Genomic DNA, 16,589 nt, shown 5'->3' with positions numbered 1-16,589 from the left:
ATGCACAAGCAAACCAAAGCAAATAGCATGACACTTCACACTATGTGAGATTGGCTATGTAAACTGCAGCATTTATCAGTTTTCAGGGATTGATTAATAAGAACATCTGAGACACTATGTAAAACCTACCTCTTTGACCATACTTTTAGTCATCAGTGCTGATATCACTTTACGTAGCTTGATGTCAAACTCTGCTTGATAAGTGCCTGAGATGCATCGAGCTGTTCTGGCACAGAAGGAGGCCATTCAGCCCAATGAATGCATGCCGGCTCTCTGTGGAGCAATCCACTCAGTCCAATTTCCCCGCTTGACCCCAGCAGCCTGGCAAGTTTGCTTCTCTCAAGTGCCTATCCAAGATTAACTTTTGGAATATTTCACTATGTTAAAGGTAGACAGTTGTTCATTGTATGGTTCAATTTAATTTCATAATGAAAGCAAATGACCAACAAAATCATATGACAATTTTTCTTATCATTCTTTCATGGGATGTGGATGGTAAGGCCAGCATTTGTTGCCCATCCCTAAAAGCCCTTGAACTAAATGGCTTGCTAGGCCATATCAGATAGCAGTTAAGAGTCAACCACATTGTGTCGGTCTGGAGTACATATCTGTGTAGGCCAGAAAGGGTAAGGTTTCCTTCCCAAAAGGACATTAGTGAACCTGATGGACTTTTATAAAAAATCATTGATAGTTTAATGGTCACCATTACTGAGACTGGATTTATTAATTAATTGAATTTACATTCCACCAGCTGTTTCTGTGTGGCTAATGCATTAGCCTGGGCCTCCGGATTACGAGTTCATTGACATTATCAGTATATAGTCACCTCCTCTTAATAGGGCTTCATAATGAACTTAAGGGGAGGTTTATGGAGGACTAAAGACACGGGGGATGGGGAGGTGCAGATTGAAGCCCCATGGGGGGAATTTGAGAATAAAGAAAGTTAGGTCTTGAGCAGGAAGGTGATTGGAGGGGGGAGGGGAAGTCTCCATCAGAACTCTCTTCTGATTGGAGGCCCCCTTCCCTTAAGACCCAAAGACCTCCACACGTCCCTCCCTCCCTGGCTTATTCCCCAAGACCATCTCTCCCTAAAATGCAGGAATGCTTACATTTAAACTGTATTTCAGTGTAGCAAATGGGCATGTTTTGATGCTCACCTCATTAGGATCAAGAAATCCACAAGCCCTCGACCTACATTTTCTCTTGAAGCCACTTATACTATTAGCTGCTTTTTCCTGGTAACCTGCAAACCAGTGAGGGTCATACATGGAAATATATCCTGAAAGGTAAATTTTTTAGTTGCGTTTCATAAATTTGTACGTAGTATATTCCGCAAACCGTAATATAGTAATGACCAGATAATCCAGTTTAATATGTTGATTAGAGAATAAATGTTGGCAAAGACACATGAACAATAACTCACATTTGTGTAGTGCTTTTAACAGGCTAAAATGCCCCAAGGTGCTTTACAGGAGCATTACAAAGCCAAATAAGATACTGTACCACTTAAGGAGATATTAAAGCAGATGGCAAAAACCTAGTCAAAGAGGTCGGTTTTAAGGCGTGTCTTAAAGGAGAAATGAGAGCCAGAGAATCAGGATTTTTAGGGAGGGAATTCCAAAGCTTTGGAGAAAGGCAACTAAAGGCACAGCCAACAATGGTGAAGCACCTCCAATCGACAATACACTAGAGGTCCGAGTTAAAGGAGTGCATAGACTCTGGCTGCCTTCTCCGAGGAGTGGGCCGAACAGAACCCAGGCACTATCTAAAAGAAGAGCAGGCAAATTCTCCCCAGTGTCCTGGCCAATATTATCGCTGGATCAACAGCACTGAAAAAAAATGATCCGGTTATAGTCACCATGCTCTTTGTGGGATCTTGCTGTGTACAAGTTGCTGCCGCATTTCCCTCAATTTAGCTTGGCCAATCCACCTACCCTGTGCATTTTGGGTTGGGGAGGTGAGACCCACATATTCGTTCATAGGACTGGCTAGGGCAGTATTTATTACCCATCCCTATTGACCCTTGAGAAGGTAGTGGTGAGCCTCCATCTTGAACCACTGCAGTCCCTGTGCTATTAGGGAAGGAGTTCAGGATTTTGACCCAGCGTCATTGAAGGACTGGTGATATATTTCCAATTTAGGATAGTGTTTGGCTTGGAGGTGGTGGTGTTTCCTGTGCATCTGCAGTCCTTGTCCTTCTAGGTGGTAGAGGTCACTGGTTTGGAACTTGGTGAGTTCCTACAGTGCATCTTGTAGATGGTGAACCCTGCTGCATCTGTACATGTGGTGGTTGGCTGTAAAGCGCTGTGAAACGTCCTGAAGGCGCTATATCAACGCAAGTTGGTCATTATTCTGTTGGTTTATGCAGGGTTCTAGGTGATAGTCACAGTAATCCCAGAAACAGATTCAAAATCCAACACCTTATAAGCGTCAATAAATGGACGGATTCAAACCGCCCTGGGTACTGTTGTGGACCTTTGAATGCAAATTCTTCCAGGAGCCCGAACTGAAATTACGCGACCTTTTTTAAAAAGGTGTTCTGTTGTGGAATGAAGCTTTGCGGTTAGAGGCAAATGCCTGCCATGGGGTCCCCCCCTATTTTCTTAGATCTCTCATTCCTTGTCTCAAAGCCGCTGAAAGTCTCTCCGTCTTACATTAAACTCTCACACTACCCATGTCCTTTCGGTGCCAAACACTTTCAAGCAGGCGTGTCTGCTCATTCTGGGAAAGGAAGCTGCCGGAATTTCTTCTCTGGATAAACACTTGCTGGGAGGAGAGAGAGGAGAGAGGGAAATAAGTCAGTGAGCTCGGACCTTGCAATTGCAGGAGTGTTTGTGTTCTTGGACAATATGCGGCTGCTCCAGGGGGAGCAATTCAACAGGATCCAGTTGTGAAGGGGAGAGAGAGAAATCATCGAGATTCCTTATGAAGGAGGCAAATGTGAGTAGATTGTGTTTTTAAATGCTGCACTAGCATCTCTGTATGGGGCCGCAGAAATTATTATTTTGGCAACTGCTTACAATTACACTCGGGGGTGTTGTGCATATATATATCCTGGGATTGGGGCAATTCCACATTAACATTGGGTAACAGTCTCCACGTGTGTGTGGATTACTCCAGGTGAGTCCCTGGCTGATCAGAGATTCTCATGCATAATTTTTACGTCCTGATTTTAATGGATACTGACACATGCCTGTGTGTGTGTCTCTCTCTCTGCTGGGAAAACCGGGTTACGGTGTCGCAATTGGTGGTGAAGTTGACCGTTCCTGGCTCTTTCAAATGCTACATTCGTCCTCCCTTGTGGCAGAGAGTGTAACGTGGCAGAACCATAAGGGAATGAAGGTTCTAATCCCTCAAAAAGATGTTTCAGTTCAGGTAATCACTCCTTCAGTAATCAAACAGGTTTCCTTACATAAACATAAGACTGCTGCAGAAAGAGGCGCGAATCAGCAGCGGTTTCAAAAGTTTGGGGAGTAAAACCGGGGGCAAGATCTAAATCTCGAATCCAAGGATGGTTGTGCCGCAAACCCCCATCGATTAGCAACACATGGGAACAGAGCAGAGGTTTTCACCGTCAGATTTTAGTCTCATTTTATTGGGAATTACCATAGATTTGGAGACAGTTTCATTCTTCACTAGTTTGCCATACTGGCCAGACCAGCTAAGATTCCAACTGCAGCAACTTTGCATTTATATACCACCTGTCCGAGGCTTCCCACGGGAACCATACACACTGACACGGAGCCAGAGGAGATATTAGGAAGGGCGAGCTGGCACTTGAGGAAGGAGACATCCCTTCAGCGGGATTTTAAAGGGGGAAGAGGAGAGAGAGAGGTTCAGCGAGGGATCAGAGCTCAGGTGAACGCCCACTGGTGGTGGAGTGATGAAAATCAGGGGTCCTCAAGAAACCAGAATTGAAGCAGGGCAGGGAACCTGGAGGTTTCTAGGAGATTAGAGATGGGGAGCGACCAAAGCCTTGGAGGAACCAGAAGAGGAGACTGAGAATTTTCAAATCAAAGAGTTGGTGCACCAGCAGCCAGTTTAATTTAGCAGCGGAGGGAGACAGAGTGAGTTAGTGTGTAATGCCATTTCAACTCCGCATCTTGCTCTCATGGCCCACATGTCCATGTTAGGCCTTCTGCAATGCTCCAGTGAAGCCCAATGCAAACTGAAAGAACACCACCTCATTTTCCGATTGGGTACATTGCAGCCTTCTGTACTAACATTTGAGTTCAACAAAGTAAGCTTTCCCCTCCATCTTAACCCTCCCTGCTCCCTTTTGGAATTTGTTGTCTGTCCCAACACAATCCTACCTTCCCCCTCTTCCCCCATGTGGCCACATGGTTGCTCATTTGCTCTCATTAGCACATTCTGCTATCTTATCTTTTGCCACTATTAGCTATAGTCATCCCTTAATGGCACCATCAGCACTCCCATCTTATCTAATGTCCATGACAAATTTGTCAATATCTCCTTTGTTTGATCTATCACTGCTCTTTTATTATGCTCCACTTCCTCCACCCGATTCCTCCACCCCCTGCCAGCCTTAAAATTCTTTACATTTCTACCGTGCATCAGTTCTGTAGAAGGGTCATTTAGATTTGAAACAGACCAGACTCGCTGAGTTTATCCAGCATTTTCTGTTATTAATTTCAGATTTAGCATCTGCAGTATTTTGCTTTTATAGTATATAATGGCATTGATGTGGCAACACCACTTCTACTTACATGTTGTAGTCTAGAACTATGCATAGCAATGGTAGAGATTCTTGCCACCACCTGGTTGGCCAGGAATCTCTCCCTTTTTTATTTCTCCCTGTTTTATGATCTGTCATGGACATGTTTTGGAAGGATTTGTAAGTTGATACTAAACCTGTTTGGTTGCATTGTCAACATGCCTCCCTTGGCCATCAAGTCCTGGAGTGGGGTTTGAACCGAGAGCTGGGTTTGAGGCAGGGACGGTAATCACTGCACCACAAGACTTTGGCATGCCACAGAGGCAACAAATATTACCATAAACTAGCTGATATAATGTGACATTGTCCATGTGTAACACAGATGGTGGTGGAGGAAGGGGGAGGGCATGGATGACGTTTAGCTGTTTATTTAGCTATTCCTTTTAAGGGAACTCCTCTGAATAGGATGTTGAAGTCATTATGACTATTCATAAACGTAAGTGTCAGTTGTGGCTCAGGAAGGAACATTCTCACCTCTTGGGTTCGTGCACTATTCCAGGAGCTCAGAAACAAAAATGAAGGTTGTATTGAGGGAATGCTGCACTTGCGGAAGTGCCCGTTTTGGGATGTAAAAGCTAAACTGAGGCCCCACCTGTTTGCTTATCCATGGCACCATTTTGACGAAGAGCAGGTGTGCCAATTAGCAGATAGCAAAGGAAGCCAACATATGGCTGCATGCTGAAACCCAGGATTGAACCTTTAGATCTTCAGTCTAACGCTCTCCCAACTGGTCTATTTCAGCTGAGTGTAGTGATCTATTAATTGAGTTCAAGTTGCCATGGTGGGATTTGAACTCCTATTTCAGAGCATTAGACTGGGCCTCTGGATTCGGTGATGTTACCACTGCACCAGTTCTCCCCAGTATCCTAACCAATTTCTACCCTTCAATCAACATCATGAAATCAGATTATCTGATCTTTATAACTTTGGCTGCTGTGTTTCCTGCAGCAGTGACTACACTTCATCATTGGTTGTAAAGTGCATTGAATTGTCCAATAGTTGTGAAAAGTGTCACTTAAATGCAAACCCCTCCCTCCTGACGTCAATTAACATGTGATTTTTAAAATTTGATTTATCGTCACATGTACCGAAGTACAATGAAAAGTATTGTTCTGTGGCTGAGGGAACGTACACAGTACGTACATAGTGAACAGAAAGAATAATCAACAGAGAACATTGACAAGTGACTCAACGACAAACAGTGATTGGTTACAGTGTGGAACAAGGGGCCAACAAAGCAAATACATGAGAAAGAGCAACATAGGACGTTGTGAATCGTGTTCTTACAGGAAACAGATCAGTCCGAGGGAGAGTCGTTGAGTCTTGTAGCTGTGGAGAAGAAGCTGTTCCTATGTCTGGATGTGCGGGTCTTCAGACTTCTGTACCTTCTGCCTGATGGAAGGGTCTGGAAGAAGGCAATGCCTGGGTGGGAGGAGTCGCTGACAATGCTGTCTGCCTTCCTGAGGCAGCGAGAGGTGTATACAGAATCAATGTGGGGGTGGCAAGTTTGTGTTATGCGTTGGCCTGAGTTCACCACACTGCAGTTTCTTGTGATCTTGGACCGAGCAGTTGCCATACCAAGCTGTGATGCAGCCGGATGCAGCACTCTATCGCACGTCTGTAGAGGTTTGAGAGAGTCGATGCAGACATGCCAAATTTCTTTAGCTTCCGTAAGAAGTAGAGGCATTGTTGGGCTTTCTTGACTGTTGCATCAACGTGAGTGGACCAGGACAGACTGTTGGTGATGGTGACCCCCAGGAACTTAAAGCTATCGACCATCTCCACTTCGGAGCCATTGATGCAGGCGGGAGTGTGTGTCGAGCTCCGCTTTCTGAAGTCGATGATCAGTTCCTTGGTCTTTCCAACATTTAGAGAGGTTGTTTTCGGTACACCGTGCAACCAAGTGATTTATCTCCCTTCTGTAGTCTGATTTGTCGTTGTTTGAGGTACGGCCCACCACAGTCGTATCATCCGCAAACTTGCAGATTGAGCTGGAGTTAAGTCTTGCCACACAGTCATGTGTGTACAGGGAGGACAGTAGAGGACTGAGCACACATCCTTGCAGGGCGCCAGTGTTGAGGACTATTGTGGAGGAGGTGCTGTTGCCTGTCCTGACAGATTATGGTCTGTTGGTGAGTAAATCAAGGATCCAACAGCACAGGGAGGGATCAAGTCCAAGATTGCAGAGTTTGGTTATTAGTCTTGTCGCGATAATGGTGTTGAAGTGGAGCTGTAGTCTATGAACAGCAGTCTTACGTCGGTGTCCTTGTCGAGGTGTTCGAGTGTTGATTGTCGAGCCAGGGAGATAGCATCTGCTGTGGACCGGTTGCGGTGATAGGCAAGCTGCAGTGGATCGAGACCGTCTGGGAGGCTGGCAGTGATCCGTCTCATGACTAGCCGCTTGAAGCATTTCATGATATCAGACGTCAGGGCCACCAGTCGGTATATATAATGCATATATATAAATGGGGGATTTACTATTGAGAATATTTTTGCTTCGCAAAGGGTAGGGGATTTGCTATTGAAACACAAAAGCTTCTTAATTATGGCAAATGCAAAGTGGATGTAATCACACACATTGATCACTATTAGCAATTGATGAAATGACGATTGGCAGCTCAGACATTCCTGAGCATGCAGTGCAGGTTTTGTGAGTTACAATCCAAATGGAGAAAAAAAATCACAAAAACATTCCTGGCCTGGCAAAGCAGCTAAGTGGTTTGACCAAAGTACAAAGGACTTTGCTTTATTGCAAGATAAAAATCTAACTCCTTCTCCATTGTTTAGCCTGGGGTGGAAGGACTGCTCCGACCAAGAAGCCTGTAACCAGCAGGGGAATTTAAATAATTGCTTCCCTTCGTCATTGCAGTTCAACTTGCAAAGCAGAGCAAGCTCCCTTGCAATTAGAAGAATAAACGGCTGGAGGTCCTCCTCCCTTTCTCATCACAGTTGACTGCACGTAATTGGAGTGAAGTTTCTTAAAGATAGAATGAGAGAAATTATGGTATCCCTCCTGACCACACTCCCATCTTATGCCCCAGTGTTATCAGTGGCATGGTGCAAAAGCACTCTGATAACTGAATCAACAGTGAGTTCAAATGAGTGCAAGTATCCAGATTGGCACAGCTTGGTGCTAAGGGTGATATCTTTTGGTTGAGACTTAAAGAAAGGAGATCGTGTGGTGTAGCAGGTAACATCCCTGCCTCTGAACCAAAAGCTCCGGGTTCAAGTCCCACCCCAAGATTTGATGGTCTAGGAAGGTGCGTTCATAACACAGTCAGAAGAGGTTGAGTGTGTCGGCCTGCAAATCTTTCCAACGCATCAATGGCTGGAGGCAAGAGCCGGAGAGACTCCTGGTCAGCCAAGCTTGATGTAGAGTGGTGTTAGGATCCCACTATTTTCAATTTGTAAAACTGAGGAAATGTTACTGCACAGGAGTGATTACACTAACCAATAGGTATCTTTAATGTTAAAACAAATTTTAATTTAATCACAGAATTAACTACATTAGCCACAAAAAAAATAACTTTACAGTTAACAGTTACAACTTTTCTTAAGTAAATGTGGAAATCTTAACATACTTCCTAAACCTGCCACTATATTCCAATTAAGCACACTAATATATATTAAATAACACTCTTGAATAAAGTTAACACCAGGGTTTTACTTGCTTCTCTCTGTGCAGAATCTTTGGAGAGAGAACTTTTCAGGACCAAAACTGAAACAGCTTCTGTTCAGATTAGAGTTCTAGGACATACTTACTCTTCAGACAGACTTGGCTCTTCCCATTAACTACATCATCTGTACCCAAAACATAAGGCATTCTTTTATCTTTTCTTACAAGATGTCCCTTGACTTGTTTAGCTAGGACCAAAGACAATACCCTTCAAATTATCTACACCCAGGTGTCCTTCAAACTTAAACAATATTCCATTTGCTAGCTATCTGAAAGCAAGTAAATAGTTCTCAAGATCTATTAGCAGAACACTACACCTGCAAATCAATGATTACCACACTTCTACGACACCTTGATAACCACTCGAGCAGTCATACTGTCTGTATGCATCGTAAGCCATGTTTTAATAATATTAATGCAAAACTTCTAAAATATGACAATTTCTTACATTCATCCCAGTCCTGCCCCTCAAGCTAAACGTTCCTGGCGACAGACTAGCTCTGGGAATTACTTGTCCTGGAAACAAACAAAAGTTTGTCTTAGTACATCACTAGGTGCAGGAAAAGAATTGGGAGTAAAACAAGGTTATTCTTTCAGGGAGTGTAAAAGATCCCACGGTGGCTTCATTTTTGAAGAAAAGCAGGGGAGTTCTCCCAAGAACCCTGGTCAATATTTATCCTCCCAACCCAAATCACCAAAACTAAATCTGCTTATTATTACATTACTGTTTGTGGGAGCTAGCTAGATTTGTCAACTGTGACTAACTGTATTCCTGGAGATTTCACCACATGATTTGTCCCCACGCTCCAGCCTTTCGTCGGCCAACACATCCGTCCTTGTGACACACTCCTTCCCACACCAATTGGAAAGCAAAAAACTCATTACCCAATTGGATGATGCTTAACTGTCAACCTTCCACTGCCACCCCATTTTCAATATTTTTTACATCTGCCAGAGAAATTTTCAAAGAAAATGACAAAACAACTTATTTAATATCCGTATGATTTACCTCCAGTATTGCACACAGCAGTGTCTTGGAGATTAACTTCAATTCCTGGAGGCTCCAGGCCAATCCTGGAGGGAGGTTGGCAACCCTAGAGCTATCTATGTACAAATTGGCCCCATGTTTTCCACATTACAAAATTGCTTTACACTTCAAAAGTATTTAACCGGCTGCAGTGTGCTTTGGGACGTCCTGAGGTCACAAAAGATACAAGTTTTTTTTTTTCTTCTGAATTAGGGTGGCACAGTGGTTAGCACTGCTACCTCACAGCACCAGAGACGGGGTTCACTCCCAGCCTTGGGTGACTGTGTACGTTCTCCCAGTGTCTGTGTGGGTTTCCTCTGAGTGCTCTGGTTTCCTCCCACAGTCAAACGATGTGCAGGTTAGGTGGATTGGCCATGGTAAAATTGCCCCATCGTTCCCAAAGGTGGGGTTACGGGGATGGAGTGGGGGAGTGGACCTAGGTAGGTCGCGCAGAATCCTTGGGTTGAATGGCCTCCTTCTGCACTGTATGGATTCTATGGTTGAACTCCTAATTCTGCAGCATATTTCCTAATTTGTACCAAGCCCAGTTCCTCTCAATGCAAAAATGTCTCAATTTAAAATTCTCATCCTCACATTCAGAAATTCACCATGGCCTCATTGCTTCCTATCTCTGAAAGTGGTGGATGGGATGCCAATCACATGGGCTGCTTTGTCCTGGATGGTGCCGAGCTTCTAGAGTGTTGTTGGGAGCTGCACTCATCCAGGCAAGTGGAGAGTTTTCCAACACACTCCTGGCTTGTGCCTTGTAGATGCTGGACAGGCCTTGGGAAGTCAGGAGGTGAGTTACTCGCTGCAGGATCCCTCGCCTCTGATTAGTCCAGTTCATTTTCTGGTCAATGGTAACCCCCAGGTTGTTGATGGTGGGGAATTCAGCAATGGTAATGCTGTGAAATGTCAAGAGGAAGCAGAATAAACATTGAAGAATTATTTTTCAAAAAAGATGTGATTCAGCAATTGAGCACACTCCATGATGGTCAGGTGCTTATTAGCATTATTCATGTTCTCAGAAGAAATTCCTTCCTTGTGCAATTCCTCCCATGTGACCTTACTATCATAAACAAGAGTGGAAAAGCTTGTAGAAATGGTAGGGTGCCAATGTTACTGGTAGGCAGTACAGGCTGACATGTTCTTCTTTTGTTTGCAATTTGGCATTTGCACTTGAAGCAGAGCAAGGCTTAAGTTAAATGTAAGTTTCAAAATGTTGATGGAGGTGGGTTCAATGAGGATGGGAAGTAGTTCATGAGGAGCATAAATACTGGTTGGACTGAATGGCCTGTTTCCGTGCTGCAAATAGTCTGTAAAATCTTCCTGCTACTGCTACCTAACCAATACTTTAAGTTAATGTTATTCTGATTGGCTAGAAAATGCGATAATCTGCAATCCAACCTGGCTATCTAGATGGGCTAACTGTATCATTAGTCGTATTAAATCAGTGAATTGTAGAATAATGCAGCACAGAAGGAGGCTATTCATCCCATTGTGTCTGTGCTGGCTCTCTGAAAGAGCTCTCCACTCACTCCCCTGCGCGTTCCCAACAGCTCTGCAATTTTTCCCCCTTGCAAGTACTCATCCAATTCCCTCACGAGTGTTAGATTGAATCTGCAAATCGTTCCAGACCACAGTTGCTCACTCGTCCTCAGAGAGCAGCGGAGACGAGGTTATTGAATATATTCAAGGCTGAGTTAGACAGATTTTTGATCATCAAGGGTCAGAATTCCTACTGTGCAGAAGGAGGCCATTCGACCCATTGAGTCTGCACTGACCCTCTGAAAGGGCTCTATCCCTGTAACCACACCTAATCTACACATTCTTGGACACTAAGGGGGAATTTAGCATGGTCAATCCACCTAACCTGCACATCTTTGGACTGTGGAAGGAAACAGGAGCACCCGGAGGAAACTCACGCACACGTAGTCAAGGGGGAAACATAGAAACTTCATAGTCACCCAAGGCCGGAATTGAACCTGGGACCCTGGTGCTGTGAGGCAGCATTGGTAACCACTATGCCACCGTGCTGCCCCATCTAAATGCTTCTTAAATGTTGAGGGTTCCTGTCTCTCCCACCCTTTTGGCAGTGAGTTTCAGATTCCCACTACCCTCTGGATGCAAAAGTTTTCTTCCCTCGAAATTTCCTGCCCCTTACCTGAAATCTATTCCCCCTGGTTATTGACCCCTCTACAAAGGGGAAAATGTTCTTCCTATCTATGTCTCACATAATTTTGTACACCTCAATCAGGCTCTGCCTCAGCCTTCTCTGCTCTAAGGAGAAAAACCCAACAGCCTAACCAGCCTCTCTTCATAGCTGTGAACCCCAGCCCAGGCAACATCCTGGTGAATCTCCTCTGCACCCTTTCTCGTGCAATCACATTTTTCCTATAGTGTGGCAACCAGAACCGCACACACAATACTCTGAGAGTTTTATACAGCTCCATCATAATCTCCCTCTTCTTATATTCTCTGCCTCTGTTAATAAAGGCAAGAATCCCATATGTCTTCTGAACCACCTCATCTATCTGTCTGGCTGCCTTCAGGAATCTATGGACATGCACTCCAAAGTCCCTCTGGTTCCCTGTAATTCTGAATGTCTTATGTTCATTGTGCATTCATATAAAACATAACATAGTTATGGAAAAATATTAAAATAAAAACAGACTACATATTAATAAAAGGGTTGTACAATTATGAACATTCAAGTATGTATACCAAAATGTGACTGTGAGAATCAGGTAAATGGCTTATGAATGTGAAACACTTGTAAACCCAAATTCCAGAGCAGAGGAAGGAAGGAACTAACACCACTGATGCTGTCCTCACATCTACTTTTGTTAATAATGACCATTTGGGAAGGAAATCTGCCATCCTTAGCTGGTCTGGCCTGCTTGTGACTCCAGATCTGTAATGCAGCTGACTCTTAACTGCCCCCTGAAATGGCCAAGCAAGCCACTCCGTTCAGGGATAATTAGAGATCGGAAATAAATGCTGGCCTTGCCAGAATGAATAAAAGAATGACGTTTTTGCATCACCAAAGCAGACAGAAAGCATCTCTTTGGAACAACTGTGCCTTTGGCAATGTGGAATCAGGTCCTGATTCCACTGCAGCCTTAGGGTCAATTGATATTGCTATGGAATGGATTTGCTTTGCATTGACTTGTAAAAGTTGCAATTGTTACAAAACCCTGGGCTAGTCCCACAGGCCCCAGAATCCTAACACAAGTGAATAAACCAATAATTCTTATAAAATTCCCATAATCTTTGGCCCGTGGCTGGCCAATAATTTAGCCACCAGGTTTGTAAGTTGAAACACATTTACTGTTTATTTACAATAGAAATAAAGATGAATTATGCAGTAATTACAATGGAATAACAGCAAGCTAACCTACTACCCCGCTTTAACCATCCCATTCTCTAATCACATACACACAAGATAAACAAACACAGAGGGATGGAAAGGGGTAAGAATAATAGGGATAAGGCAAAAAGAAAGAAAAAAGTCCTTGCTTTTGATGTTGAATTCCTTGCAGCAGATTGTCCTGCCACCACGCTGAGTGATCAAAGCCACTGGTGTACAGTTGATGATGGTCTTCTAGCAGAAACATTCATTCAGTACTCACAGGCAGTCTGATTACTTTTGCAGAGATACTTTGCCTTTATTAAACTGGGCTTTCAACTCAAACATCCACCTTTTGAGTCCACTTCACTCTTAAGATTCTTCCTCTCGCCTCAAACCCAGCCCCCAGCCCGAGTTTTAATCTCAATCCTTTGCAGTTTCAATGAAATGACATCCAGCCTTGCTGGGGGACTTCTTACACTGGATTTTGTTTTTAGAGAGACTTCATCAGATCTTTGCAAGGGAATCAGAGATACTACTTCCAGCTTCTGAACAGATAGTGAAACTCCAAAAACCAACCTTGTGACTCAAAAGCATCTCGATGGAAAATATCCAATCACCACTGGTGCCAGAGTGGATCACAGCCTTCTGGGCTGTTCATTGGCCACCAGCGATATCAGTTACATCGTTGTGAGCCCATTTATTGGCGACTTGGCACATCAATCAAATCGAGTGAGTAATGATGTCAGCCAATCTTCAATCACCAGCCTAAAACAGCACCTCTTTCTGGAATCTGCTTGTTTGAATTAAAGGTACAAGCCACTTCCCTTAAAGTCAAGGTCAAGCTCCAGTTTAAAACAGCCCAGGTTCTGCTCAAATTAAAAGCACAGTCCCATGATCAAATTGTCAAATGTTAACAATAAAATGAAGAAAAGGGGAAGCAGGGAACATTCAAGGTTTAAACAGGAGGATCCTTACACAATGTAGATGCAACATACAACCTCCTGAGAACGTGTGAATAAAGAATCATGCAACTACATTTCAAAAACACAAACAGCTGTTCATTTGGTGTGCTAGAGTACACTTAGAACATAGAACATAGAACAATACAGCGCAGTACAGGCCCTTCGGCCCACGATGTTGCACCGAAACAAAAGCCATCTAACCTACACTATGCCATTATCATCCATATGTTTATCCAATAAACTTTTAAATGCCCTCAATGTTGGCGAGTTCACTACTGTAGCAGGTAGGGCATTCCATGGCCTCACTACTCTTTGCGTAAAGAACCTACCTCTGACCTCTGTCCTATATCTATTACCCCTCAGTTTAAAGCTATGTCCCCTCGTGCCAGCCATTTCCATCCGCGGGAGAAGGCTCTCACTGTCCACCCTATCTAACCCCCTGATCATTTTGTATGCCTCTATTAAGTCTCCTCTTAACCTTCTTCTCTCCAACGAAAACAACCTCAAGTCCATCAGCCTTTCCTCATAAGATTTTCCCTCCATACCAGGCAACATCCTGGTAAATCTCTGCACCCGCTCCAAAGCCTCACCGTCCTTCCTATAATGCGGTGACCAGAACTGTACGCAATACTCCAAATGCGGCCGAACCAGAGTTCTGTACAGCTGCAACATGACCTCCTGACTCCGGAACTCAATCCCTCTACCAATAAAGGCCAACACTCCATAGGCCTTCTTCACAACCCTATCAACCTGGGTGGCAACTTTCAGGGATCTATGTACATGGACACCTAGATCCCTCTGCTCATCCACACTTTCAAGAACTTTACCATTAGCCAAATATTCCGCATTCCTGTTATTCCTTCCAAAGTGAATCACCTCAACTTCTCTACATTAAACTCCATTTGCCACCTCTCAGCCCAGCTCTGCAGCTTATCTATATCCCTCTGTAACCTGCTACATCCTTCCACACTATTGACAACACCACCGACTTTAGTATCGTCTGCACATTTACTCACCCACCCTTCTGCGCCTTCCTCTAGGTCATTGATAAAAATGACAAACCGCAACGGCCCCAGAACAGATCCTTGTGGTACTCCACTTGTGACTGTACTCCATTCTGAACATTTCACATCAACCACCACCCTCTGTCTTCTTTCAGCTAGCCAATTTCTGATCCACATCTCTAAATCACCCTCAATCCCCAGCCTCCGTATTTCCTGCAATAGCCTACCGTGGGGAACCTTATCAAACGCTTTGCTGAAATCCATATACACCACATCAACTGCTCTACCCTCATCTACCTGTTCAGTCACCTTCTCAAAGAACTCAATAAGGTTTGTGAGGCATGACCTACCCTTCACAAAGCCATGCTGACTATCCCTGATCATATTATTCCTATCTAGATGATTATAAATCTTGTCTCTTATAATCCCCTCCAAGACTTTACCCACTACAGACGTGAGGCTCACCGGTCTATAGTTGCCGGGGTTGTCTCTGCTCCCCTTTTTGAACAAAGGGACCACATTCGCTGTCCTCCAGTCCTCTGGCACTATTCCTGTAGCCAATGATGACATAAAAATCAATGCCAAAGGTCCAGTAATCTCTTCCCTGGCCTCCCTGAGAATCCTAGGATAAATCCCATCAGGTCCCGGGGACTTATCTATTTTCAGCCTGTCCAGAATTGCCAACACCTCTTCCCTACGTACCTCAATGCCATCTATTCTATTAGCCTGCGGCTCAGCATTCTCCTCCACAACATTATCTTTTTCCTGAGTGAATACTGACGAAAAATATTCATTTAGTATCTCGCCTATCTCTTCAGACTCCACACACAATTTCCCATCCCTGTCCTTGACTGGTCCTACTCTTTCCCTAGTCATTCGCTTATTCCTGACATACCTATAGAAAGCTTTTGGGTTTTCCGTGATCCTTCCTGCCAAATACTTCTCATGTCCCCTCCTTGCTCGTCTTAGCTCTCTTTAGATCCTTCCTCGCTACCTTGTAACTATCCATCGCCCCAACTGAAACTTCACACCTCATCTTCACATAGGCCTCCTTCTTCCTCTTAACAAGAGATTCCACTTCCTTGGTAAACCACGGTTCCCTCGCTCGACGCCTTCCTCCCTGCCTAACCGGTACATACTTATCAAGAACACGCAGTAGCTGATCCTTGAACAAGCCCCACTTATCCAGTGTGCCCAACACTTGCAGCCTACTTCTCCACCTTATCCCCCCCAAGTCACGTCTAATGGCATCATAATTGCCCTTCCCCCAGCTATAACTCTTGCCCTGCGGTGTATACTTATCCCTTTCCATCATTAACGTAAACGTCACCGAATTGTGGTCACTGTCCCCAAAGTGCTCTCCTACCTCCAAATCCAACACCTGGCCTGGTTCATTACCCAAAACCAAATCCAACGTGGCCTCGCCTCTTGTTGGCCTGTCAACATATTGTTTCAGGAAACCCTCCTGCACACACTGTACAAAAAACGACCCATCTATTGTACTCGAACTATATCTTTTCCAGTCAATATTTGGAAAGTTAAAGTCTCCCATAATAACTACCCTGTTACTTTCGCTCTTATCCAGAATCATCTTCGCCATCCTTTCCTCTACATCCCTAGAACTATTAGGAGGCCTATAAAAAAACTCCCAACAGGGTGACCTCTCCTTTCCTGTTTCTAACTTCAGCCCATACTACCTCGGAAGAAGAGTCCCCATCTAGTATCCTCTCCGCCACCGTAATACTGCTCTTGACTAGCAGCGCCACACCTCCCCCTCTTTTGCCTCCTTCTCTGAGCTTACTAAAACACCTAAACCCCGGAACCTGCAACATC

The 16,589-nt window shown here is 44.2% G+C and overlaps 1 protein-coding gene across 1 annotated transcript in view; it reads left to right on the top strand.

Annotated features, from left to right (window-relative positions):
* The first annotated feature begins 2,431 nt into the window (after positions 1 to 2,431).
* Positions 2,432 to 16,589, top strand: part of kitlga (kit ligand a) — a 175,198-nt gene continuing 161,040 nt past the window's right edge. The window contains exon 1 of the mRNA XM_072484941.1: positions 2,432 to 2,940. Coding sequence (XP_072341042.1) covers positions 2,926 to 2,940 — 15 coding nt within the window. The 5' untranslated portion in view covers positions 2,432 to 2,925. The remainder of the gene's footprint in view (positions 2,941 to 16,589) is intronic.

This window comes from Scyliorhinus torazame, chromosome 19, assembly GCF_047496885.1.
Source record: "Scyliorhinus torazame isolate Kashiwa2021f chromosome 19, sScyTor2.1, whole genome shotgun sequence".
Classification (NCBI taxonomy): Eukaryota; Metazoa; Chordata; class Chondrichthyes; order Carcharhiniformes; family Scyliorhinidae; genus Scyliorhinus; species Scyliorhinus torazame.
This window is presented reverse-complemented; position numbering and strand designations above follow the sequence as displayed.